General features: G+C 39.0%; 2 protein-coding genes across 9 annotated transcripts in view; one reads left to right on the top strand and one right to left on the bottom strand.

Annotated features, from left to right (window-relative positions):
• The first annotated feature begins 25 nt into the window (after positions 1–25).
• On the top strand, positions 26–10,676 carry TMEM69 (transmembrane protein 69). Of its 4 annotated transcripts, none has more exons than XM_061413133.1 (3): positions 26–125; positions 1,979–2,111; positions 3,263–10,676. In XM_061413133.1, exons 2-3 carry the CDS (start codon positions 2,058–2,060, stop codon positions 3,974–3,976), a joined length of 768 nt encoding a protein of 255 aa, XP_061269117.1. In that variant the 5' UTR covers positions 26–125; positions 1,979–2,057; the 3' UTR covers positions 3,977–10,676. The 4 variants fall into 4 exon arrangements, with proteins under 4 accessions (XP_061269117.1, XP_061269119.1, XP_061269120.1 ...); XM_061413135.1 differs by having other exon boundaries at positions 27–125; positions 1,982–2,111; XM_061413136.1 differs by lacking the exon at positions 26–125 and adding an exon at positions 132–403 and having other exon boundaries at positions 1,982–2,111.
• IPP (intracisternal A particle-promoted polypeptide) overlaps positions 10,661–25,763 on the bottom strand; it is a 37,234-nt gene continuing 22,131 nt past the window's right edge. For 3 of the 5 annotated variants that reach the window (XM_061413103.1, XM_061413104.1, XM_061413105.1), the window contains exons 8-9: positions 24,157–24,377; positions 10,661–12,590 (exon numbers count right to left, since the gene is read on the bottom strand). In XM_061413103.1, coding sequence (XP_061269087.1) covers positions 12,366–12,590; positions 24,157–24,377 — 446 coding nt within the window. In that variant the 3' untranslated portion in view covers positions 10,661–12,365. Of the gene's footprint in view, positions 12,591–20,744; positions 20,821–22,587; positions 23,718–24,156; positions 24,378–25,763 lie in introns of those variants that run through there. The other 2 variants (XM_061413108.1, XM_061413106.1) reach the window with 2 other exon arrangements.

The raw sequence follows: 25,763 nt of genomic DNA, 5'->3' as shown, positions 1-25,763 counted from the left end.
ACCCGGATTCATTTTTTTTGCTCTCAGGAAGTGAGGGGGGACTATTTATTCTCACTTGCCGGAAGTTTTTTTTTCCCAGAGTTCCGAGCTCTTCAGGTTTCTACTTCTGTGTGCGTCGCTGGCAAGTGAGTAGAAGGGCTGTTGCCACAGATGCAGGTTGGGAAAAGTGGTGGGGCACCAAGGCTTTGGTGTAAATTGAATCCGCGGGCACTGTTGAGCAAGATTTCCCGGGGATCTCTGCGTCCAGACCTCATCCCTTTTCTACTGATGTCGGCTCTAAGAGTTGCAGTTTGTAAGCACTTGTCACAGTGCCTAGGGAGTTCGGAAGGTTGGGGAGCATGTATATTTTTGAAATCCCTTAAAAAGGTGATTTTGAACAAACGTGAGTAGGTCGGTCCAGCAGGTATGTGTGTTTGGGAGTCAGGAATCGTGTATGTGTGGAAGCGTGTGTGTGTGTGTGTGTTCACTCAGTTGTGTCCGACTCTTTGTGATCCCATGCACTGTAGGCTGCCAGTTTCCTCTGTCCATGGAATTCTCCAGGCAAGAATACTGGAGTGGGTTGCCATTCCCTTCCCCAGGTAATCTTCCTGACCTAGGAATCAAACCTGGGTCTCCTGCATTGAAGGCAGATTCTTTACCATCTGAGCCACCAGGGAAGCCCATATTATCTAATTAACCGGGATTACTTAACTCCCTACTTACTTCCATATATGGAGAGATAGCCATTGACAGTCTGGTATACAGAATTTCTTGACCCAGCCCTAATATCTGTGATCAAGAAATTAGTTCACTGTTTGGTTTTTTTTTTCCCCAATAGGTGAGAAATTTATTAATAAAGGAATCTTTTGATAGACCTGCAAGGGGGCAGGCAAGGGGGCTTTGCCAAGTTTTTGTTTTTTTTTTTTTAATCTGTGTTAGGTCTTAGATGTGACTCCTTGCGGCTGGAGAGCCTAGTTGCTTTTGCATGTGGGATCTTAGTTCCTCCACAGGGCTCAAACCACGTCCCCTGCATTGGGAGACTGCAGACTCTCAACCACTGGACCACCAGGGAAGTCCCCAAGTTTTTAAATTAAGCAGCAACTGTGGGTTTTGGATTGTAGATACTTCTGTTTTTCTGGTTAATACTAGGACTCATGTAAACATGACAGATCTGGGTTCATAGTATTCTCATTCAGCCACGTACTGGTTGCTTACATTTTGTAAGGTGGGAATAATAGCTAGTTTGGTGGTTTTGTGTGTGTGTGTATGTGTGTGTGTGTTTAGTGCCTGCTTTGTGTTAGGGACAGTGCTCAGCTTTTTACATCTATTAGCTTATTTAATTTTTATAGCGACCCTATGTAGTTATTATAAGCCTTAGGTGAGTGAACTGCACTATAATCAGGTTAAATAATTTGTCCAAAATCACATAACTAATACATGATAGAGCCAGAATTCCAGCCCAGGTCATTTGACTCCAAAATCTGCACTCTAACTTAACAGATTATTAGTATCACTCAGCACCAAGTTGATGAGGTGACTGTATTAAATAAGTCAGTGCATATTAAACACATAGTTATAATGCCTGGTTCACAGCTAGTTGTATTGATTGCTATTATCATTACTTTTAAGCTATAAACTCCTAAGCCCCAAAATACATAACTAAGGAGAAAAAAGAAAGCAGACAAGCTATGACTTTCAGTGTTAAAGATAAGAAAGCTGGCACTTCAAGGAAGCAATTTATCCAAGGTCACACGGTTGGGAAATGATAGAGGCATTTGTAAAAATCTAGATACACTCTCTGCATTACTCTTTACACCCAAGAGCAAAAGCTAAAATAATAGTTCAAAGAAAAGGATTTATTTACTACATGTTACTGATTTTTTTAAACATTAATGACTGTTTCCAAAGGAAACTGTTACATGGAAGAAATTCCCCCAAATTCCTATTTTTAAAAATTATGAAGTGAAGAAAATTAAATGACATCTTATTTTGTTCACAGCAGCATGCTTCTGATTCAGACCCTCCACTTAAAATACATTAATCAGAACTGTGTGGCATCTTCCTAAGCAAGACTTTCAATGGGAGCCAGTATGCTTCACTTCATCAGGAAGTGTTCTCAAGCATCTTCAAAGGTTGGTTTATTCAGCAAATATTTGAGCACTACTTTCCAAGCACTGCTTCACTGGGCAATAGTAGTAAAATAAAGAAGACAAAAATCCTTATCTTCATACTCTAGTTGATCTGGGTAAGAGTAAAATACAAATAAGTGAAAATATTTAATATGTCAAAGTGAAATATTTGGTATGTCAAATGGTAAGTGCTGTGGAGAACTACAGAGCAGGGAAGGGGAATAGGGACAGTAGACTTTTAAGTTTTGCATTTATAAATAGGGTGGTCAGAGTGAGGCAATGAGCGATGCAGATACCTCAGGGAAAAACATTCTAGACAAAAAGAAAAAAAAAAACAGTTCTCAAGATGGACTCATTCCTAGCAACTTTGAGTAACTACCAAGATTCTTTAAATAGCTCTTTTGTTTTCTTTAATCCAGTATTTTCTGAGTTACAGTTGATCTGTGCAACTATTGAAGTATGGAATTTACTCACTAAAGAACAGAATCAGCAGAAGAGGTTATTGCTTTGGCCATGTTCCATGAACGGCACCGGGGAGTTTTTTTTAAGGCAAAGGAAAAAAAAACATATGGTCCAAGCCCTCAGGTCTACTGAGACAGACAAATGAATATGTGATTTTAATTCACTGTGAGAGTTATGATAGGAGTGTGCATAGGGTACTTATAGCAGAATTAAATCACATTGGAGAAAGCTTCCAGCTGAATTTTGAAAGGTAAGTTCCCTAGAGAGAAAAATGGTAATCTAAAATTCTAGGCAGAGACTTGTAGAAAGGCATGAAGCTATGAAAAGTCTGCAGTATCTAAAGCTTAATTTTCTTTACATAAAACAGAACTGCCATAGTAATTAGTGCAGCTTCTTAAGAGGCAGTTTAGAATGCCAAAAGCTAAAGACCTAGTCTTTATCTGTTCCTCCAGATCTTTCTTTCATGGGATAACATCACGGTTTCTATTCTGTAGTAGCTTCTTTTGGATGTTGTATAGTTATTTAATAGTCTTTGCAGCAATAACATCACCCTATACGCCAACCTTTACGTTTGACATGCTAACAGAAAGCACATGGTTTGTTTTTATATTGTTTCATATTGTGACTAAAACATTTGGTGATTTTCTTTTTTAAGTCTGTTTCGTTGTCTTCTGGTTCTGTTTTCCCTGTAGATGCTGAAGTACACTTCCACAGTCAGACCAGGAGCCAGCAGGAGAATAGAAACACTTACTCACAAGACATGTCTTGAGCAGAACTTTTCCCCTTTGTTTTCGAGGCTTTGGCTTTTCTCATCCTTTCCAGCATGTGTGAACAAGACACAGTATTATCATACTTCCCTATGCAGTTTTAAGAAGAAGCAAGAGCAAGCAGTGCTTCCAGCCAGGCCACCACGAACCATCAGTTTCCTGCCTGACAGCCCAAAGCCAGCATTATACATAACTCTGGCAGGACTAATCCCCTTCGTTGCTCCACCACTGGTCATGGTGATGACCAAGACTTATATTCCCATGTTAGCTTTTACTCAGATGGCTTATGGAGCCAGTTTCCTTTCTTTCTTGGGAGGGATCAGATGGGGTTTTGCTCTGCCAGAAGGTAGTCCAGCCAAACCAGACTTCCTCAATTTAGCTAATAGTATAGCTCCTGTTGTGTTTTCATGGTTTGCTTTCTTTATTTCTGAAAGACTCAGTGAAGCTATAGTCACAGTAATAATAGGTTTGGGGATAGCATTACACACTGAACTTTTTCTCTTGCCCCATTACCCCAATTGGTTCAAAGCCCTGAGGATAGTAGTCACTCTAGTGGCCTTTTTTTCATTTGTAATCACTTTACTAGTGAAAGATTTTTATCCAGAGAAAGGACCCAAGGGACTTGGGCAAGTAAAATAAATATAAAACTACTCTATAGATAATGTTAGCATGTTGGTTAGAAGCCTTGTGTTTTGCAGTCATCTTTTTCTACCTCTCCTGTTTAGCTTTTTCCCAGGAAAGGTGATATTTTCTTTACAAACTATTTTTCATTTGTATAAATCTTTATCTTATAGAAATCACTGAGAAGCAGCTTGAAAACCCTTAAGTAAAATTCTCATTTAGTCTTTTTATGAGTTATAGTCATCCACTTAAAATTTTCAGTGTTTTAATTTTTGAAGAATGTAAATAAAAAAAGATGAAAAACACTGTGCTAGAGCTTTACGGTCATTGAAAACACACACACATAAACTCTCAGAGGAAAACTTCATGAGTGTCTGAAAATAATAGGTGGCTCTAGTGTGGAGTTTTCATTGCAGTTGCCCCGGGAAATTGCATTTCCGAGCTCATTTTACCTGGCATAACCTAGTTATTTGAACTGAAAGGATCTATGGCTTTAAAAGTCAGTAGGAAGCACTATCACAAGGGAAAGCTGTGTTCAAAGAAAAGCTGGACATATTTTCTGGTTTTATCAGGATATTTGGCAGAGTATAGACAGAACTTGATTTATGGACCTAACATTCCAGATTCCTGTGTAATATTGTTCTTTATATCATCAGACTTTATTTTCACCTCAACAAACATCCACAACTGAGTGCTGTTTCCACTTTGGCCCTGACACTTCATTCTTTCTGGAGCTATTAGCAATTGCCTTCTGCTCTTCCCCAGTAGCATATTGGACACCTTCCTACCTGGGAGACTCATCTTCCAATGTCATATCTTTTTGCCTTTTCATACTGTTCACGGGGTTGTTAAAGTACCAGACCCACCTTACCTGTCTCCTGAGAAACCTGTGAGTCAAGATGCAACAGTTAAAACTGGACATGGAACAACTGACTGGTTCAAAATTGGGAAAGGATATTGTCACCCTGCTTATTTAGCTTACATGCAGAATATGTCATGCAAAATGTTAGGCTGGATGAATCACATGCTGGAATCAAAGACTGCCAAGAGAAATACCAACCTAAGATACGCAGATGATACCACTCTAATGACAGAAAATGAAGAGGACCTGAAGAGCCTCTAGATGAGGGTCAAAGAGGAAAGTGACCAAGCTGCCTTGAAACTTCCAACATTAAAAAAACTAAGATCATGGCATCCAGTCCTATAACTTCATGACAAATAGAAGGGAAAAAAGTAGCAGTGAAAGATTTTTTCTTGGGCTCCAAAATCACTGTGGACAGTGACTGCAAGCAAACCCAGGTCTCCTGCATTGCAGGTGGATTCTTTACCAGCTGAGCTACAAGGGAAGCTCAGATGTGAGTTGGACCATAAAGAAGGCTGAGCGCCAAAGAATTGATGCTTTTGAATTATAATGCTGGAGAAGGATCTTGAGACTCCCTTGGACTGTAAGGAGATCAAACCATCAATCATAAAGGAAAACAACCTTGAATATTCATTGGAAGGACTGATGCTGAAACTCCAATACTTTGGTCACCTGATGCGAAGAGCTGACTCACTGGAAAAGACCCTGATGCTGGGAAAGATTGAAGGCAAAAGGAGAAGAGGCAGCAGAGGATGAAATAATTAGAGAGCATCACCGACTCAATGGACATGAATTTGAACAAACTCCAGGAGATGGTGGAGGACAGAGGAGCCTAACTTGCTGTAGTCCATAGGGTTACAAAGAGTGGGACACAAGCTAGAAACCGAACAACAAGAAGTAGATACAACTTATCTTCAAACATAACACCAACTGGTAAAAAAAATACTTGAATAAAGCAACTAGTAAGATCCCCTGGAGAAGGGCATGGCAACCCACTCCAGTATTCTTGCCTGGAAAATCCCACAGACAGAGGAGCCTGGCGGGCTACAGTCCACTGGGTCACAAAGAGTCAGACACTACTGACATGACTTAGCATGCGCACATGTACAAACTAGGAAAAGTCAATCTAGAGTCATTTTTATAATGTTCTATCTAGTTTTACAAGTCAACTCATACAGAAGCTTTTTAAAACAGTGAAAAAAATACCTTGGATTCTAACTTGAAAACCTAGTCTTTTCAGATGCTTAGTCTCATAAAAAGAAAAAAAAACATTTAAAATGTAAGAATATAAATTAGGAAATGGATATGATATATATAACCTTTGTATCTCTCTGTTAGTCACTCAGTCGTGTCCAACTCTTAGCGACCCCATGGACTGTATGGACTGAAGCCTGCCAGGCTCTGTCCATGGGATTCTCTAGGCAAAAATACTGGAGTGGGTTGCCTACCTTTGTATAAGTACTCAAACATTAGGTAAGAAATTTCATAAGTAAATTATATACATATAATTTCCACTTCAGTGATTCTTGCTGTGGAAAGATCATAATCTAGAGTAGTAACTTGTTTACTTTTTTGTGTGTTCAAGTCCCAATCCACAATATCTCAGAATGTGACCTTACTTGAAGACAGGGGTCTTTACAGAGGTAATAAGGTTAAAGTGAGATTATAAGGGTAGATTGTAATGTTATATTACTGGTGTTCTTATAACAAGAGAAATTTAGAGATAAACATGTATATAGAGAGAATACCAGTGAACATGAAGATCTACTTGCCAAGAAGCAGCCTTGAAGAGGTCTTTCCTTCTTAGCCCTCAGAAGGAACTAACTCCACCAACACCTTGATTGCAGATTTTGGAAATCCAAAACTGAGACAATACATTTCTGCAGTACTTGCAGTTAAATGAAACAGTCCTAGCAAACACATATAATACTATGGTGCTAGAGCTTGTTCTGATCATTGGGAAGTATACCAGTTAAAGCCTGTGCCTAAAATCACCAAACGATCCTTATTTATGTAGAGAAAAGTTTATGACAGCCTGATACTGAAGGAATGAAAGCTCATACTTTTCAGAAGATCCTTTTCAGATTCTACTCAGATTGTTTCAGTGAGAAAAATTACTTCTTTGCTTCTAAATTGCATGAGTACTACACAGACTTAGAACTTTTCTCTGATCTCAGTCTCTCATAATATGAGCAAGTCAGATGTTAAGCTAACTGACCCCTTATTTTTTCTCAGCCCCACCAACTGCATACAGGATCTTAGCTCTCAGACCAAGGATCAAACCCATGCCCCCAAGTACACTGGACAGAATATTTAGAAGTATACTGAAATATTTTGGGGGAAGATCATGTTAATCAGTTCAGTCGCTCAGTCATGTCTGACTCTTTGTGACCCCATGAACCACAGCATGCCAGGCCTCCCTGTCCATCACCAACTCTCGGAGTTCACTCAAACCCATATCCACTGAGTCAGTGATGCCATCCAACCATCTCATCCTCTGTCGTCCCCTTCTCCTCCCACCTTCAATCTTGCCTAGCATCATGGTCTTTTCAAATGAGTCAGCTCTTCCCAACAGGTGGCCAAAGTATTGGAGTTTCAGCTTCAACATCAGTCCTTCCAATGAATACCCAAGACTGATCTCCTTTAGGATGGACTGGTTGGATCTCCTTATAGTCCAAGGGACTCTCAAGAGTCTTCTCCAACATCACACTTCAAAAGCATCAATTCTTTGGTGCTCAGCTTTCTTTATAGTCCCAACTCTCACATCCATATATGACTACTGAAAAACCATACCCTTGATGAGACAGACCTTTGTTGACAAAGTAATGTCTCTGCTTTTTAACATGCTGTCTAGGTTGATCATAACTTTCCTTCCAAGGAGTAAGCGTCTTTTAATTTCATGGCTGCAGTCACCATCTGCAGTGATTTTGGAGCCCCAAAATATAAAGTCTGACACTGTTTCCCCAACTATTTCCCATGAAGTGATGGGACCGGATGCCATGATCTTTTTTCTGAATGTTGAGCTTTAAGCCAGCTTTTTCACTCTCCTCTTTGACTTTCATCAAGAGGTTCTTTAGTTCCTCTTCCCTTTCTTCCATAAGGGTGGTGTCATCTGCATATCTGAGGTTATTGATATTTCTCCTGGCAATCTTGATTCCAGCTTGTGCTTCTTCCAGCCCAGCGTTTCTCATGATGTACTCTGCATAGAAGTTAAAGAAGCAGGGTGACAATATACAGCCTTGACGTACTCCTTTTCCTATTGGAACCAGTCTGTTGTTCCATGTCCAGTTCTAACTGTTGCTTCCTGACCTGCATACAAGTTTCTCAAGAGGTAGGTCAAGTGGTCTGGTTGTCCCATCTCTTTCAGAATTTTCCACAGTTTATTGTAATCCATGCAGTCAAAGGCTTTGGCATAGTCAATAAAGCAGAAATAGATGTTTTTCTGGAACACTCTTGCTTTTTCGATGATCCAGCAGATGTTGGCAATTTGATCTCTGGTTCCTGGGCCTTTTCTAAAACCAGCTTGAACATGTGAAAGTTCACGGTTCACATATTGCTAAAGCCTGGCTTAAAGAATTTTGAGCATTATTTTACTAGTATGTGAGATGAATGCAGTTGTGCATTCTTTGGCATTAGCCTGGCTTAGAGAATTTTGAGCATTATTTTACTAGTGTGTGAGATGAATGCAGTTGAGCATTCTTTGGCATTAGCTTTCTTTGGGATTGGAATGAAAACTGACCTTTTCCACTCCTGTGGCCACTGCTGCTGCTGCTGCTAAGTCGCGTCAGTCGTGTCCGACTCTGTGCGACCCCATAGACGGCAGCCCAACACGCTCCCTGAGGTTTCCAAATTTGCTGGCATATTGAGTGCAGCACTTCCACAGCATCATCTTTTAGGATTTGAATTAGCTCAACTGGAATTCCGTCACCTCCACTAGCTTTGTTTGTAGTGATGCTCCCTAAGGCCCACTTACTTCACATTCCAGGATGTCTGGCTCTAGGTGAGTGATCACAACATCGTGATTATCTGGGTTGTGAAGATGTTTTTTGTACAGTTCTTCTGTGTATTCTTGCCACTTAATATCTTCTGCTTCTGTTAGGTCCCTACCATTTCTGTCCTTTAGTGAGCCCATCTTTGTGTGAAATGTTCCCTTGGTATCTCTAATTTTCTTGAAGAAATCTCTAGTCTTTCCCATTCTATTGTTTTCCTCTATTTCTTTGCATTAATCGCTGAGGAAGGCTTTCTTATCTCTCCTTGTTATTCTTTGGAACTCTGCATTCAGATGCTTATATCTCTCCTATTATCCTTTGCTTTTTGGTTCTTATCTTTTCACAGCTATTTGTAAGACCTCCTCAGACAGCCATTTTGCCTTTTTGCATTTCTTTTTCTTGGGGATGGTCTTGATCCCTGTCTCCTGTACAGTGTCACGAACCTCCATCCATAGTTCATCAGGCACTCTATCAGATCTAGTCCCTTAAATCTATTTCTCACTTCCACTGTATCATCAAAGGGATTTGATTTAGGTCATACCTGAATGGTCTAGTGGTTGACTGAAACCACTAGACCACTAGACTGAAACCACAATCACAAACAACTAGCCAATCTGATCACATGGACCACAGCCTTGTCTAACTCAGTGAAACTAAGCCATGCCATGTAGGGCCACCCAAGACGGGTGGGTCATGGTGGAGAGATTTGACAGAATGTAGTCCACTGGAGAAGGGAATGGCAAACCACTTCAGTATTCTTGCCTTGAGAACCCCATGAGCAGTATGAAAAGGCAAAAAGATAGGACATTGAAAGATGAACTCCCCAGGTTCGGTAGGCGCCCAATATGCTACTGGAGATCAGTGGAGAAAGAACTCCAGAAAGAGTGAAGGGATGGAGCCAAAACAAAAACACCACCCAGTTGTGGATGTGACTAGTGGTAAAGCAAGGTCCAATGCTGTAAAGAGCAACACTGCATAGGAACCTGGAATGTTAGGTCCATGAATCAAGGCAAACTGGAAGTGGTCAAACAGGAGATGGCAAGAGTGAACGTCAACATTCTAGGAATCAGCGAACTAAAATGGACTGGAATGGGTGAATTTAACTCAGATGACCATTATACCTACTCCTGTGGGCAGGAATCCCTTAGAAGAAATGGAGTAGCCATCACAGTTAACAAGAGAGTCCGAAATGCAGTACTTGGATGCAACCTCAAAAACGATAGAATGATCTCTGTTCGTTTCCAAGGCAAGCCATTCAATATCACAGTAATCCAAGTCTACGCCCTGACCAGTAACTGTGAAGAAGCTGAAGTTGAATGGTACTATGAAGACCTACAAGACCTTTTAGAATTAACACCCATAAAAGATGTCCTTTTCATTATAGGGGGCTGGAATGCAAAAGTAGGAAGTCAAGAGATACCTGGAGTAACAGGGAAATTTAGCCTTGGAGTACAGAATGAAGCAGGGCAAAGACTAATAGAGTTTTGCCAAGAGAATGCGCTGGTCATAGCAAACACCCTCTTCCAACAACACAAGAGAAGACTCTACACGTGGACATCACCAGATGGTCAACACTGAAATGAGATTGATTATATTCTTTGCAGCCAAAGATGGAGAAGCTCTATACAGTTAGCAAAAACAAGACCAGAAGCTGACTGTGGCTCAGATCATGAACTCCTTATTGCCAAATTCAGACTTATCATTTTAATAGTTGTTCAGAAAACAATTAAATGTAAAATTAAATGTGCAAATCCCTAAAGCTGAAACACTGAAATTCGTGGGCAATCCTTGTAATCTAAGAATGATACTAATAAACTAAGTTGATGAGTAATACAAGGAAAAGCAAAAAAATAAAAAATTCAAGACACTTTATTAGTACATTCTTTTTAAAACAATCTGTCATTTTCTAAGAAATAAGCATATTTACAATTACTTATTTTCAGGCATCATCTGAATCTATTTAAGCCCAAACACTGATTGTCTTGATTGCATTTCCATCATAGTAGTACAAAATGGCTCCCTTCATACTGCCATTTTAGGCTGGCACCAGGCAATAATGAAAATTAAATGACAGGAAATTTTGTAAATCTCTTTTGAACACATTCTCAACTAGAAATATTAAAGGCACATGAGTTACAGCTTAGTTTATACATTATCTTGATACTTCATTCTTTGACATTTTACACATCCCAGTCAGCCACTGTGACCCTGCATACTTTCAGGATACCCGAAAGAATGCGACACAGAGCTTTCTGTCTGCACTAATAAGCTTTTCTTAAAATATACATATGGTTAAGTTGTGAAGGAAAGTATCCTTGTGGATCAATCCAAATATTTCGGACCTGAGTCTTTAATGCTTACCAAAGGTTTTCTATCTAAATAAGCCACTGATGCCTATAACATACTAAAGGACTTTCATAAAGAAAAGGGGAAATCAGGGATATAGATATCAAATCCTGGAACAGCTAGGTAAACCTAAATGTATAAGACCTTTAATGTATATGGCTCCAACTGACTAGTAGAAATAAAAGTGATGATCATATACACAAAATCTTTGTTTCAGAAATAGAGAACAGTTCTTTAGAATGCTTCTTGGAGAAAGTTAAGTTTTGAGAAGCAGTTTTGGATCAGAAGCTTTTACATTTATGAGTTAGTGTATATAAAAAGTTGTACAGGGATCTACAATTCCATCTTCTCCAAGCCAGGCCGTGGCTTTGTACTAAGTTCATACTTAGGCTTGCCCAAGTATGAGTATGCTTCATAAAGCTTGGTAATCTAATAAATTCCCTCTTCCCAAAGCTACACATATTTTTGGAAAAAGGTGCATATGACCAGCTGGCCTCTATCACCTATACATCATCCTATTGCAATAAAGGACTGTCACTAAGAACCTCCTATTCATTTCTCTCTTGCATTCCAGCATCAAAACAAAAACATAAGTGAACAAGAGCTTTTTTTATGCTGTTATCAACAAGTGAAAATTTATATAAACAGCTAGATATTTCCAACATGTCCCTCCCAGTATACCTGCTGCCAATAAAAAGTTTGGGGTTAGTGAAAAGTAGGAATAAAACAGAAGTAGGAAGTTGTCTCATTGGCTTTTCTCTATAATTTAAGCCATGGCCATGGAATATTGTGCTCTGAGCTGAATCATGAATGTATAGACATCTTTAAACTGTCTCATTTGATATTTTTACATCACACAATGGTCATGTTATAGCTTAAATTGAACTGGAAAAGCCGCTAAAGGAACTATTTGCCAATAAGCTTCTGGCAAATTCTTTTTACAACTAGGACTCTACTCCTAACTGGACAATTCTAGAGCATAAACAGCATCTGTTGATCAGCTTGGCAAATTTGTGAGAACTCTTTATTAATTTAGGATATGTTCCACTATCACTTCTCACTCAAATTCTTTAAAAAAATTCTTTAGTCATTTTTCTACCAAATTCACAGAAAACAGAAAGGGTCCTATCACCAAATACAACTGTGATGTGCAAAAGGTGAGATTCTGCATTTTCAAAATGTTTCTTTTGCTGTCTTAATGCTTTCTATTTCATAGTACAGCAACACCTCCTTCACAACGACTGGTAATCATATTGCCAATTTCTGTCCATGTATCTGAATGAGGGTTATAAACTTCAACTGAGTCCAAGGTACCTGGAGCCAAGAAATCGTGGCTGGAAGATCGACCTCCAGAAACATACAGAAGCCCATTGACTGCCACAACACACAGGCCTGCTCTAGGCACCTTCATTGAGGCAACTTCAACCCACTTTTCCTGAATAAAAGAAAAAAGAAGTTTGCAGTGTTATAACATGGTAACACAGAAAAGTGCTGAGAAATCAGATACTCTGGTTCTCTTTACATGTTTAAATTTCAAACTTACCACCTAGTCATATAAGTATATACAATCTTTTAAATAGAAACTTTTAGTAGGTGTAGACAAAGTAGTAAATTTAGAGGAAAATAATGAAAAATTTATCTGTGATTAATTATAAATTATGATCACCAAGAGATAATATAGAAATTCTATATAGGCAAGAATTCAGAGAAACTAGTTCTATGAAATACAAGTATGTAATTCAAACACACACTACACAAACTCACAAAGTTCAAGGGAGAAGAAAGCTTACAAAAGGGCTTTTTTGCATCTATAATATAATAGGCCTCATAAATCTCCAAGAGAACAAGAAACAACACTGGCCAAATTTATTTTAACATGGAATCTTTTTTTTTCAAGGACATCTAGTACACCTAGTAAAATATAAAACATATTTTCAGAAAGATAGTATATAGATCAGGGATTGGAAACTAGGGCCTATTTTTTTAAGCCTACAAACTACGAATGATCTTTCCACACTAAAAGGTTATTAAAAATATATATATGTCAAAAGAAGAGATTGCATGTAGCCCCCAAGGCCTAAAACATTTACTATCCAGTCTTTTAATAGAAAGTTTGCTAACTCTTGGCATATATTATTCATTGAAGCAATGTCAGTAAGCTGCTATAGACAAAATGACAAAGTCCAACTCCAGGGAAACTGTCTATACCCAGAAAACAAGAGGCTAAAAAAAGGTCCTGAGAAATAATCAAGGGAGAAAAGAAAATGTTTCCAGATTAAAAAATAAAAATAATTTGAAAATAAAGCATATGATGAACAAAATTTATAAAATCATAAAAAATGAAGAGAGATTATGCATCAGTGCTAGAGAGTGAATTTCTTGAGGCAAGTTGATGAGTCGGACATGAATGAGTGACTGAAAAACAATAAATCCATATTTCACAAAATATGTTCCCTGAAACTTTCCCTCCCAAGATGTTTCACAAACAAAAGTAAGGGCTGTGTGGTCACTTAAATGTGAGAGATTTAACATAAAGATTCATGAAATACCTTATTTTAATAAATTGTGTAAAGAAGTCCTAAAGAAATTTATTTAACTTTATTTAATCCTGTCACAGTAATCCAAGTCTATGCCCCAACCAGTAATGCTGAAGAAGCTGAAGTTGAACGGTTCTATGAAGACCTACAAGACCTTTTAGAACTAACACCCAAAAAAGATGTCCTTTTCATTACAGGGGACTGGAATGCAAAAGTAGGAAGTCAAGAAACACCTGGAGTAACAGGCAAATTTGGCCTTGGAATACGGAATGAAGCAGGGCAAAGATTAATAGAGTTTTGCCAAGAAAATGCACTGGTCATAACAAACACCCTCTTCCAACAACACAAGAGAAGACTCTACACATGGACATCACCAGATGGTCAACACCAAAATCAGATTGATTATATTCTTTGCAGCCAAAGATGGAGAAGCTCTATACAGTCAACAAAAACAAGACCAGGAGCTGACTGTGGCTCAGATTATGAACTCCTTATTGCCAAATTCAGACTTAAATTGAAGAAAGTAGGGAAAACCACTAGACCATTCAGGAATGACCTAAATCAAATCCCTTATGATTATACAGTGGAAGTGAGAAATAGATTTAAGGGCCTAGATCTGAGAGAGAGTGCCTGATGAACTATGGACGGAGGTTTGTGACATTGTACAGGAGGCAGGGATCAAGACCATCCCCATGGAAAAGAAATGTAAAAAAGCAAAATGGCTGTCTGAGGAGGCCTTACAAATAGCTGTGAAAAGAAGACAAGCGAAAAGCAAAGGAGAAAAAGAAAGATATAAACATCTGAATGCAGAGTTCCAAAGAATAGCAAGAAGAGATAAGAAAGCCTTCCTCAGTGATCAATGCAAAGAAATAGAGGAAAACAACAGAATGGGAAAGACTAGAGATCTCTTCAAGAAAGTTAGAGATACCAAGGGAACATTTCATGCAAAGATGGGCTCGATAAAGGACAGAAATGGTATGGACCTAACAGAAGCAGAAGATATTAAGAAGCGGTGGCAAGAATACACAGAAGAACTGTACAAAAAAAACTTCATGACCCAGTTAATCATGATGGTGTGATCAGTGACCTAGAGCCAGACATCCTGGAATGTGAAGTCAAGTGGGCCTTAGAAAGCATCTCTACAAACAAAGCTAGTGGAGGTGATGGAATTCCAGTGGAGCTATTTCAAATCCTGAAAGATGATGCTGTGAAAGTGCTGCACTCAATATGCCAGCAAATTTGGAAAACTCAGCAGTGGCCACAGGACTGGAAAAGGTCAGTTTTCATTCCAATCCCAAAGAAAGGCAATGCCAAAGAATGCTCAAACTACCACACAATTGCACTCATCTCACACGCTAGTAAAGTAATGCTCAAAATTCTCCAAGCCAGGCTTCAGCAATACGTGAACCGTGAACTTCCTGATGTTCAAGCTGGTTTTAGAAAAGGCAGAGGAACCAGAGATCAAATTGCCAACATCCGCTGGATCATGGAAAAAGCAAGAGAGTTCCAGAAAAACATCTATTTCTGCTTTATTGACTATGCCAAAGCCTTTGACTGTGTGGATCACAATAAACTGTGGAAAATTCTGAAAGAGATGGGAATACCAGAACACTTGACCTGCCTCTTGAGAAATCTGTATGCAGGTCAGGAAGCAACAGTTAGAACTGGACATGGAACAACAGACTGGTTCCAAATAGGAAAAGGAGTATGTCAAGGCTGTATATTGTCACCCTGCTTATTTAACTTATATGCAGAGTACATCATGAGAAAGGCTGGACTGGAAGAACCACAAGCTGGAATCAAGATTGCCAGGAGAAATATCAATAACCTCAGATATGCAGATGATACCACCCTTATGGCAGAAAGTGAAGAGGAACTAAAAAGCCTCTTGATGAAAGTGAAAGAGGAGAGTGAAAAAGTTGGCTTAAAGCTCAACATTCAGAAAACGAAGATCATGGCATCCAGTCCCATCACTTCATGGGAAATAGAAGGGGAAACAGTGGAATCAGTGTCAGACTTTATTTTTTTGGGCTCCAAAATCACTGCAGATGGTGACTGCAGCCATGAAATTAAAAGATGCTTACTCGTTGGAAGGAAAGTTATGACCAACCTAGATAGCATATTCAAAAGCAGAGACATTACTTTGCCAACAAAGGTCTGTCTAGTCAAGGCTATGGTTTTTCCAGTGGTCATGTATGGATGTGAGAGTTGGACTATGAAGAAGGCTGAGCGCCGAAGAATTGATGCTTTTGAACTGTGGTGTTGGAGAAGACTCCTGAGGGTCCCTTGGACTGCAAGGAGATCCAACCAGTCCATTCTGAAGGAGAAGAGCCCTGGGATTTCTTTGGAAGGAATGATGCTAAAGCTGAAACTCCAGTACTTTGGCCACCTCATGCGAAGAGTTGATTCATTGGAAAAGACTCTGATGCTGGGAGGAATTGAGGGCAGGAGGAGAAGGGGATGACAGAGGATGAGATGGCTGGATGGCATCACTGACTCAATGGACATGAGTCTCAGTGAACTCTGGGAGTTGTTGATGGACAGGGAGGCCTGGCGTGCTGCAATTCATGGGGTCGCAAAGAGTCGGACACGACTGAGTGACTGAACTGAACTGAATCCAACTTTCCCTAAGTATAGTTGACCAGGGAAACTTATGCTATCTACTTCCTATTATCAATGCAGGGATTTCCCTGGTTTTCCAGTGGTTGACTCCATGCTTCCACTGCAGGGGGCACAGGTTTGAACCCTGGTGCAGGAACTAAGGATCCTGCATCCCAGGTGGCAGTGGCCAACAACAACAACAAAAAAAGCAAAAAAATAGTATTCCATGGAAATTAACTTGGAAAAAAATTTTCTAACCTGTAAGTCTGTGACATAACACACCTTGGGCTTACTTTATTCTAGCACCTAACAAATTGTAATGCAATTGTTTTTCTATTTCTTTATATTTCCCACTAGAATGTTGGTTTCTTGAGAGCTGGGGGATTATATATTTAGGTAGCCTTTGCTTCCCCAGGTCTTTACATATTTGTGAATGAATAAATGGACTAAAGAACAAATGCATGATAGAACAGTGATTCACAACCAACTCTTATCTACTTTCTCTTCTTTTCCTTTTGTAGCATAATTATATCAAGCAAGTAACTGAAGGCATGAGAGAATATTGGAGTGTTCATATAGTCAGTAATAGGATAGGTAATGTACAGAGGTAGAAGTGGAGAAGACAGCTGGAATGGTAGGGAGACTTGTTTCACTGAACAAATAAGTAAATACATTGAGAATAACAGGAGCCAAGTTTTTAACTGATGTGATTATGATGTGATATGTTTGTGTGCTCAGTCATGTCCAACTCTGCAACCCCATGGACTGTAGTCCACCAGGCTCTTCTGTCCATGGAATTTTCCAGGCAAGAATACTGGAGTAGGTTGCCGTTTCCTTCTCCAGGGGATCTTCCCAACCTAGGGATCAAACCCATGTCTCTTGCATCTCCTGCATTGGCAGGCAGATTCTTTACCACTGCACCCCCTGGGAAGCCCTTTTAACTGATAGAGAAGGTATTTACATTAATGGAAAGGGGAAGGCCCCTTTCTTTCATGGGAAGAATCAGGTATACTGAAATTGGTGCCAACATTATGAACTCATGGTTTTATAACATATAAGCACAGATATGGAAATACTTATAAATGAGTATTTGTGTGAATACATACACACATATACATTTACTGTTTATGTTTAGCTGTTGACTGAGAATGCCTAGAAGCAGCAATACTCCAGTAGCAATGAATAGTCTGAGAGCTAATCTTGGTTTCCAAATACTGTTCTTCACTAAGAGAAACTAAAGGTTCTTGGAGAAATGACTGATTCCAGGATCAGAGAAGTATAATCTTCCTTATACTTGAAATATTTTAGTATGCAAGATAGTAAAGAAATACTCAAAAGGACAGAATCAGAGGGGACCTCTAATTTCAGTCATGGTAGAGTAACTGTTACCAAATGTGCCCTCCTACCATAAAGAATTAGAAACCTTGACAGACTACGAAATAAAGTTCTCAGATGATGGACAACAGGCAATGAAGAACTGTGATTCAGAAAAAGAAAGAAACAAGGTGAGCTCCATAGCTGTCCAGGTTTTTTGCCTGGAGGGCTTTCTGAACAGCAGTACAGAGAAGGGAATCCCAAGCAGAGCATGACAGTCAGCTGATTTATGAGACAGAAATCAGAGTTGAGAGAGGCTGATGCAGTTGAGATTTGTAAGGAAGAGTGCCAGAGGACAGAGGTTCCCTTGAGTCTGGCTGAATACTCCTAATCTTTGCATGCATAAAATGAGACTATAAAAGAAAACAAAAAAGTAAAAATAAAAAATTTTTAAAAGAGAAGAAAAGGGGAAAGAAAATTTTAAAATGAGACTCCATAAGAATAGTCAAGCAACAACAAATGGGAAGATGTGACATAATGAGACATATATTTGGTCTCTGACTGCAGTTCTTAACACAGGGCTCCTAAGTCCCTTGGGATTTCCTTGGTGACAAGAATATCTTTCTCCCTAAAAAGGCAACTCTTGTAGGATCCTGTATAACATCAATATAAGCGTCTCTTACCAGAAAGATCAAGCCAAGATTAGAAGCCTGGAATTTAGTCCCATACCCTGTCATCCAGGGAATTAGAGAAGGACTGGCGGTTGAAACTCATCATGCCTATGTGATGAAGCCTCCATAAAAATCCCTAAACTGTGAGGTCTGGAGCACTTCTGGTTTGGTGACCATATCCACATGCCAGGTAAGTGATATGCCCAAATCCCACTGGGGCAGAAACCTGTAAGACCCTCCTGGATCTTGCCCTATACTTCTTCATCTGGTTATTCATTTATACCCTTTATTCAGTTCAGTTCAGTTCAGTCGCTCAGTCGTGTCCGACTCTTTGCAACTGCATGAATCACAGCATACCAGGCCTTCCTGTCCATCACCAGCTCCTGGAGTTCACTCAGACTCACGTCCATCCAGTCAGTGATGCCATCCAGCCATCTCATCCTCTCTTGTCCCCTTCTCCTCCTGCCTCCAATCCCTCCCAGCATCAGAGTCTTTTCCAATGAGTCAACTCTTCACATGAGGTGGCCAAAGTACTGGAGTTTCAGCTTTAGCATCATTCCTTCCAAGGAAATCCCAAGGCTCTTCTTCAGAATGGACTGGTTGGATCTCCTTGCAGTCCAAGGGACTCTCAAGAGTCTTCTCCAACACCACAGTTCGAAAGCATCAACTCTTTGGCACTCAGCCTTCTTCACAGTCCAACTCTCACATCCATACACGACCACAGGAAAAACCATAGCCTTGACTAGATGGACCTTTGTTGGCAAAGTAATGTCTCTGCTTTTGAATATGCTATCTAGGTTGGACATAACTTTCCTTCCAAGGAGTAAGCGTCTTTTAATTTCATGGCTGCAGTCACCATCTGCAGTGATTTTGGAGCCCCAAAATATAAAGTCTGACACTGTTTCCCCAACTATTTCCCATGAAATGATGGGACCGGATGCCATGATCTTCGTTTTCTGAATGTTGAGCTTTAAGCCAACTTTTTCACTCTCCACTTTCATCAAGAGGTTTTTTAGTTCCTCTTCACTTTCTGCCATAAGGGTGGCATCATCTGCATATCTGAGGTTATTGATATTTCTCCTGGCAATCTTGATTCCAGCTTGTGTTTCTTCCAGTCCAGCCTTTCTCATGATGTACTCTGCATATAAGTTAAATAAGCAGGGTGACAATATACAGCCTTGACATAATCCTTTTCCTATTTGGAACCAGTCTGTTGTTCCATGTCCAGTTCTAACTGTTGCTTTCCTGACCTGCATACAGATTTCTCAAGAGGCAGGTCAGGTGGTCTGGTATTCCCATCTCTTTCAGAATTTTCCACAGTTTATTGTGATCCACACAGTCAAAGGCTTTGGCATAGTCAATAAAGCAGAAATAGATGTTTTTCTGGAACTCTCTTGCTTTTTCCATGATCCAGCGGATGTTGGCAATTTGATCTCTGGTTCTATTGTTCTATACTTATAGTAACATAGAATATCCTTTATAATAAACTGGAAAATAGTTAAGTAAGGTGTTTCCCAGAGTTCTGTGAGCCATTATAGCAAATTATTTAACCTGAGGAAGGGATCACAGTAATCCTCAATTTGTAACAAAGTCAGTGGTTAAAATGAGGACATACTACTTAAGAATGGTGTCTAAAGTGAGGGCAGTCTTATGGTACTGAGCCTATAACTTGTGGGATAGTTAGTGTCAGAACTGAATTGACTTAGGATGCCAGTTGGTGTCCACAGAGGATCAGAGAAGAATTTGGTGTGGAAAACCCACATGTCTGGTGTAAAAAGACAAGAAACAACTTTCCTTTACAGGAACTCCTGTAAGCTTAACAATTCTCAGAGCTCACACAAGGCTGGATGATATTCTAGCTTTGACCAGACAATATGAAGAAAACTTTTGGACAGCTAGGACAAACAGAAGTCAAGAAGAGCCATGCTTCAGTGGTAGGGCTAAACTATTCCTAAAGGACCTAGACCTTCTAGACCTTCCCTGCTGCTGCTGCTTCGTCACTTCAGTCGTGTCTGACTCTGTGTGACCCCAGAGACGGCAGCCCACCAGTCTCCCCCGTCCCTGGGATTCTCCAGGCAAGAACACTGGAGTGGGTTGCCATTTCCTTCTCTACAAAGCTTAAAAACAAGTTCAAAATATCAATCTGATTTGCAAATAACTGCCTATCAAAAGTAAACACAACACTTATGGGAAGAAAACAAAATCCAAATACTCAACTATGTAACATCTACAATGTCCAACATTCGATCAGTTACTGCTGCTGCTGCTGCTAAGTCACTTCAGTCGTGTTCGACTCTGTGCGACCCCGTAGACGGCAGCCCATCAGGCTCCCCCGTCCCTGGGATTCTCCAGGCAAGAACACTGGAGTGGGTTGCCATTTCCTTCTCCAATTCATGAAAGTGAAAAGTGAAAGTGAAGTTGCTCAGTCATGTCCGACTCTTCGCAACCCCATGGACTGCAGCCTACCAGGCTCCTCCATCCATGGGATTTTCCAGGCAAGAGTACTGGAGTGGGGTGCCATTGCCTTCTCTGCGATCAGTTACTAGAAATGTGGAAAAGCAAAAAAAAAGAAAAAGAATGTGACTGAAACCATGAAGAAAAATTTCAACGGATACAGGTTCAAAAATGTCAAATTAATAGAATTAGCAGATAAGTACTTTAACACAGACATTATAAATACATTCAAGGATATAAAAGAAAACATAAAAAATGATGAGAGAAATGGAAGACACTTATAAAAATAACCAAAATATCTTATGGAGCTAAAAAATACAATACCTGAAATAAAAATTTTCCTAAATAGAATTACATACTGCATATTAAAAGTTTAGATAGTGTAGGAAGTTAACGGACTTGAAGACACAGCAAGAAAAACTATCAATATTGAAGCACAGAGAACAAAATTTCAATTACGCAGGATGATTAAGTTCTAGCAATCTAATGTATATACCATGGTGACTATAGTTAATAATAGTATACTGTATACTTGAAATTTACTAAAAAGGCATTGACCCCATGCCTCCTGCATTGGGAACATGGAGTTTTAACCACTGGACTGCCAGAGAAGTCCCCAAGAAGGCAGATCTTAAGAGCTCCCATCACATACAGACACAAAAAAGGAAAAGGGATCTACGTGAGTTGATGGATATGTTAATTACCTGGATTGTGGTAATCATTTCACAAGTATATATATAGCAAAACATATGATATACCTTAAACAAATCATACACTGTTTGCAAATTAACCTGAAACATCTGGAAAATGAAAACCAAGAAAAACAAACTGAAATACTGAGAGAAAAAGGATGGGAAAAATTAACACGCCTCAGTGACCTATGGGACAATATCAAATGGTTTTACATGGGCATTACTTAAATCCCAGAAAGAGAGCAGGAGAATACTTGAAGAAACAAGGCTGATTTCAATTTGATGGAAGCTATAATTCTACAGATTCAAGAAGTTAAATGAATTTCAAGCAAGTTAAACACCAAAATCCCATAAGATATATCAAATTACTGGAAATCCATAAGAAAGAGAAAAAAATATTAAAAAACTGTCAAAGAAAAAAGAGATGTTACATATATGGGAGAACAAGATTGACTACCGACCTCCCATCAGAAACAATGCAAGAACTAACACAGCACTGTAAATCAACTATACTCCAATAAGAATTTTTTAAAAAAGAAACAATGCAAGAAGATAAGTAAACAACAATATTAAATGATGAGAGTGAGGGGAAGAACAACCTAAAATTCTACACTCAGCAAAATATCTCTCAAAAATGATGGTAGACAGGAAGACTCCTGGAGGAAGAAATGGCAACCTGTTCCAGTATTCTTGCCCGGGAAATCCCATGGACAGACAAGCCTGACAGGCTACAGTCCATGGGGTTGTAAATAGTTAAGACAAGACTGAGCAACTGAGCACATATTAATAGCTTCTGGAGCCCAGGACCACAACTTACTGAAGCCCCTGGGCCTAGAGCCCGTGTTCCTCAACAAGAGAAACAACCTGAAGGAGAAGCCCATGCAATGCAACTGGAGAGTAACCTTCACTCACTGTAACTGGAGGAAAGTCTGCACAGCAACAAAGACCCAATGCAGCCAATAAATAAATAAATAACTTAAAAAGAAAAAATTTTGTAAAATGAAAGCTTAGAGAATCATTGCCAGCAGACCAGCACAAAAATAAATACTAAAGGAAGTTCTTCAGGCTAAGAGAAAATGCTATAAGATAGAGACTTAATTCTATACAATGAACAGAACTAGAAATGATGGTTATGAATGCATAATTATGAAGTATTTTCTCATTAAAATTTATCTTAAATATAATTAACCATTTAAATAAGTATAACAACATACTGTGGGGTTTATTACATACACAGAAGTAAAATCAATACATCAATAGCACAAAGGATGGAAGAGGAAAATACATTTTTCTAAGTTTCTTACATTAAAAGTGAACTGGCATGATATTATTTTAATGTAGATGTAATACATTAAAATGCCTATTATATATAATGAAAACCCAAAAGCAACAATTAAGAAAAAAGGTGAAGACATATAGTTAATTGGACTAAAGAGATAAAATGGAATACTAAAACAATCAACATAAAGACAGAAAAGAGAAAAAAAAAAGGATGGATTGTACAAGCAGAAAAACAGCAAATTAAGAGTCTAAAAACCAACCCCACATATATAATTACATTATATATAAATAGTAAACATTCTAAAGACCCTACTTAGAAGTCAGAGACTTTCAAATTGTACAGAAAAACAGACCACAGCTATCTTACAAAACATGTAGTTTTTAAAGACAGAGATTTAAAGTAGAAGGAAAAAAAAGATACACAATGCACATACTAATCAAAAGACAGCTTGGCTACATTAATATGAAGACAAAGTAGACTTCAAGGAAAGGATATTATCATAGAGAAAGAAAAACATTTCCAGGCCATAAAAAGATCAATTCAGCAAGAAAACATAATAATAAATGTACACACACTTAATAACAGAGATTAAAAATATGAGAAGCAAAATCTGACAGGAATGGAAGAAGAACAGATAAACCCATAATTACAGATAGAAATTAAAAGTCACTTGTTCCTTTGAAGAAAAGCTGTGACAAACTTAGACAGTATATTAAAAAGCAGAGACATCATTTTGCCAGCAAAGGTTTGTCTAGTCAAAGCTGTTTTTTTCAGCAGTAATATACAGATGTGTGCACTGGACCATAATGAAGGCTGAGACTGAAGAGTTGATGCTTTTGAATTGTGGTGCTGGAGAAGACTCTTGAGAGTCTGGACAGCAGGATATCAAACCAGTCAATCCTAAAGGAAATCACTCCTGAATATCAATTGGAAGGACTGATGTTGAAGCTGAAGCTCCAATACTTTGGCCACCTGATGCGAAGAGCCGACTCATTGGAAAAGACCCTGATGCTGGGAAAGATTGTGGGCAGGAGAAGGGGGCAACAGAGGATGAGATGGTTGGATGGCATCAGCAACTCAATGGATATGAGTTTGAGTAAACTCCAGGAAATGGTGAAAGATGGGGAAGCCTGGCATGCTACAGTCTAATGGGGTCCCAAAAAGTCAGGCATGGTTTAGCAACTGAACAACAACACAGATCTTGTGCTAAGTCACTCAGTCATATTCAACACTTTGTGACCCTAGGCTCCTCTGTCCATGGGACTCTCCAGGCAAGAATACTGGAGTGAGTTGCCATTTCCTTCTCCAAAGGATCTTCCCAACCCAGGGATCGAACCCAGGTCTCCCCCCATTGCAGGTGGATTCTTTACCATCTGAGCCACAAAGGAAGCCCACAGATCTTACAGACATGAATAACAGGATACCAAACAATTGAAATCATCCAACCTACCTCTTCAAAGGAATATTTTTCTACGGTATGAAGAGCATCTTGTGTCTCATTCCACCCTCCAACAGCATAGATGCAATCATTGAGTGCAGCCACCCCAAGATATGCTCTTCTAGTTCCCATTGGAGGAAGTGGAGACCAGCGCTTGGAAAGTGGATCATAAACTTCAAAAGAACAAAGCTCTATTCCTTCATTGCTGATGCCCCCAACCACATAAATTAAACCTGAAAATGGAATATTTTTGCTCAGATGCTATAGAAAATAGGATACAAATAATTATAAAATGTGATAGTTGTGATTTAAGTTTGTTATCTGATACTTTACTTAATGCAGGGCTTCAAGAGAGAGAATTGACTTCTGTCCAATTTATCACGACTCTCATTTAAACATGTTACAAAGAATTAGCGGTACGAATTTAAAGTGGCACTGAATTTTCAAAGAACTTAATGATGCTATGACAAAACAATCTGTCAGGCAAGGGTTTCCAATCCTATTGTTCGCTTAATCTCAAGTTCCAGATCCACTGCTATCATGTATAAGTAAAAACAGAAGAGGAGAGGAATTTTGCCCTCTTAAAAAGTCATACACTTAAACTGGGAATGACATAACCCTGCTTGGTGAGAACCTAACTTTTGCTCAGATGAACATAAAATAGAGAATTAAATTTAAATTAGAATAGTTCATGGCTAGATTAAGGTATTAGATACAGTACAGCAGACTGTAATTCAGAGTTTCTTATTAAATTTGATTTGCAACTAAAGATTCTGACAATCAACAATTACTTTTTGAGTGCTTACTGTTGTTGCTAGAGTTCTAAAGTTTTAAGTTTTACAGAATGACATTTTAAGAAACATAAGCTAAATGTTAGTAAACTTGAGTTCAAGCTCCAACTTTACTAGAAACCAACTATGAAAAAAGACAACTCACAGCCTCCTGATCTTCAGCTTCCTCATCTAAAAATAAAGGGGTTGAAATAGATAATATTCAAGACGCCTCTCCAGCTCTATGATTTCAGATGAGAGGATAAAAATAAATATAAAATAACTAGAGAACACTATAATATTAAACAATAGAACATAGTCTACACCATGTAATTTGAGCATTTAGATGCCAGCAGAAATCTGAGAAGGTACTCAGAAGGCAGAAAGAACTTGAGCTAGGAATGGAGCACCTGAGTTGTCATGTAACAATGGCAGACTGCTTCCTACTTTACAGCTATATATAAATGTGTTCCCCAAATCTGGAAAGAGAATTAGGTTTTATTCTAGAGTGCTTATTAAGTACCTCTCAGTGTACTGCTTGCTTGCTTATTCGCTCAGTCATATCTGACTCTTTGTAACCCTTTGGACTGTAGCCCGCCAGGCTCCTCTGTCCATGGGGGTTTTCAGGCAAAAATACGGGAGTGGGTTGCAATTTCCTTTTCCAGGGGGTCTTTCCGACCCAGGGATTAAACCTGTGTCTCCTGCATTGCAGGCAGATTCTTTACCTGCCGAGCCATCGGGGAAGCCTACAGGTACATATAAATGTGTTCCCCAACTCTGAACAGAGAATCAGGTTTTGTAGACAATTAATAAATGTCTGTTTACCATTTTAATATGTAGTACATTTTT

Source organism: Bos javanicus, chromosome 3 (genome assembly GCF_032452875.1).
Source record: "Bos javanicus breed banteng chromosome 3, ARS-OSU_banteng_1.0, whole genome shotgun sequence".
Classification (NCBI taxonomy): Eukaryota; Metazoa; Chordata; class Mammalia; order Artiodactyla; family Bovidae; genus Bos; species Bos javanicus.
The sequence above is the reverse complement of the archived record's forward strand: the minus strand, read 5'-3'. Positions and strand labels throughout refer to the sequence as shown.

Coding starts and splice junctions, on each gene's coding strand:
- TMEM69 (XM_061413133.1), top strand. CDS start 2,058: ATGGGAGCCAGTATGCTTCACTTCATCAGGAAGTGTTCTCAAGCATCT. Junction 2,112..3,262: donor GTTCTCAAGCATCTTCAAAG/GTTGGTTTATTC, acceptor TTTTCCCTGTAG/ATGCTGAAGTACACTTCCAC.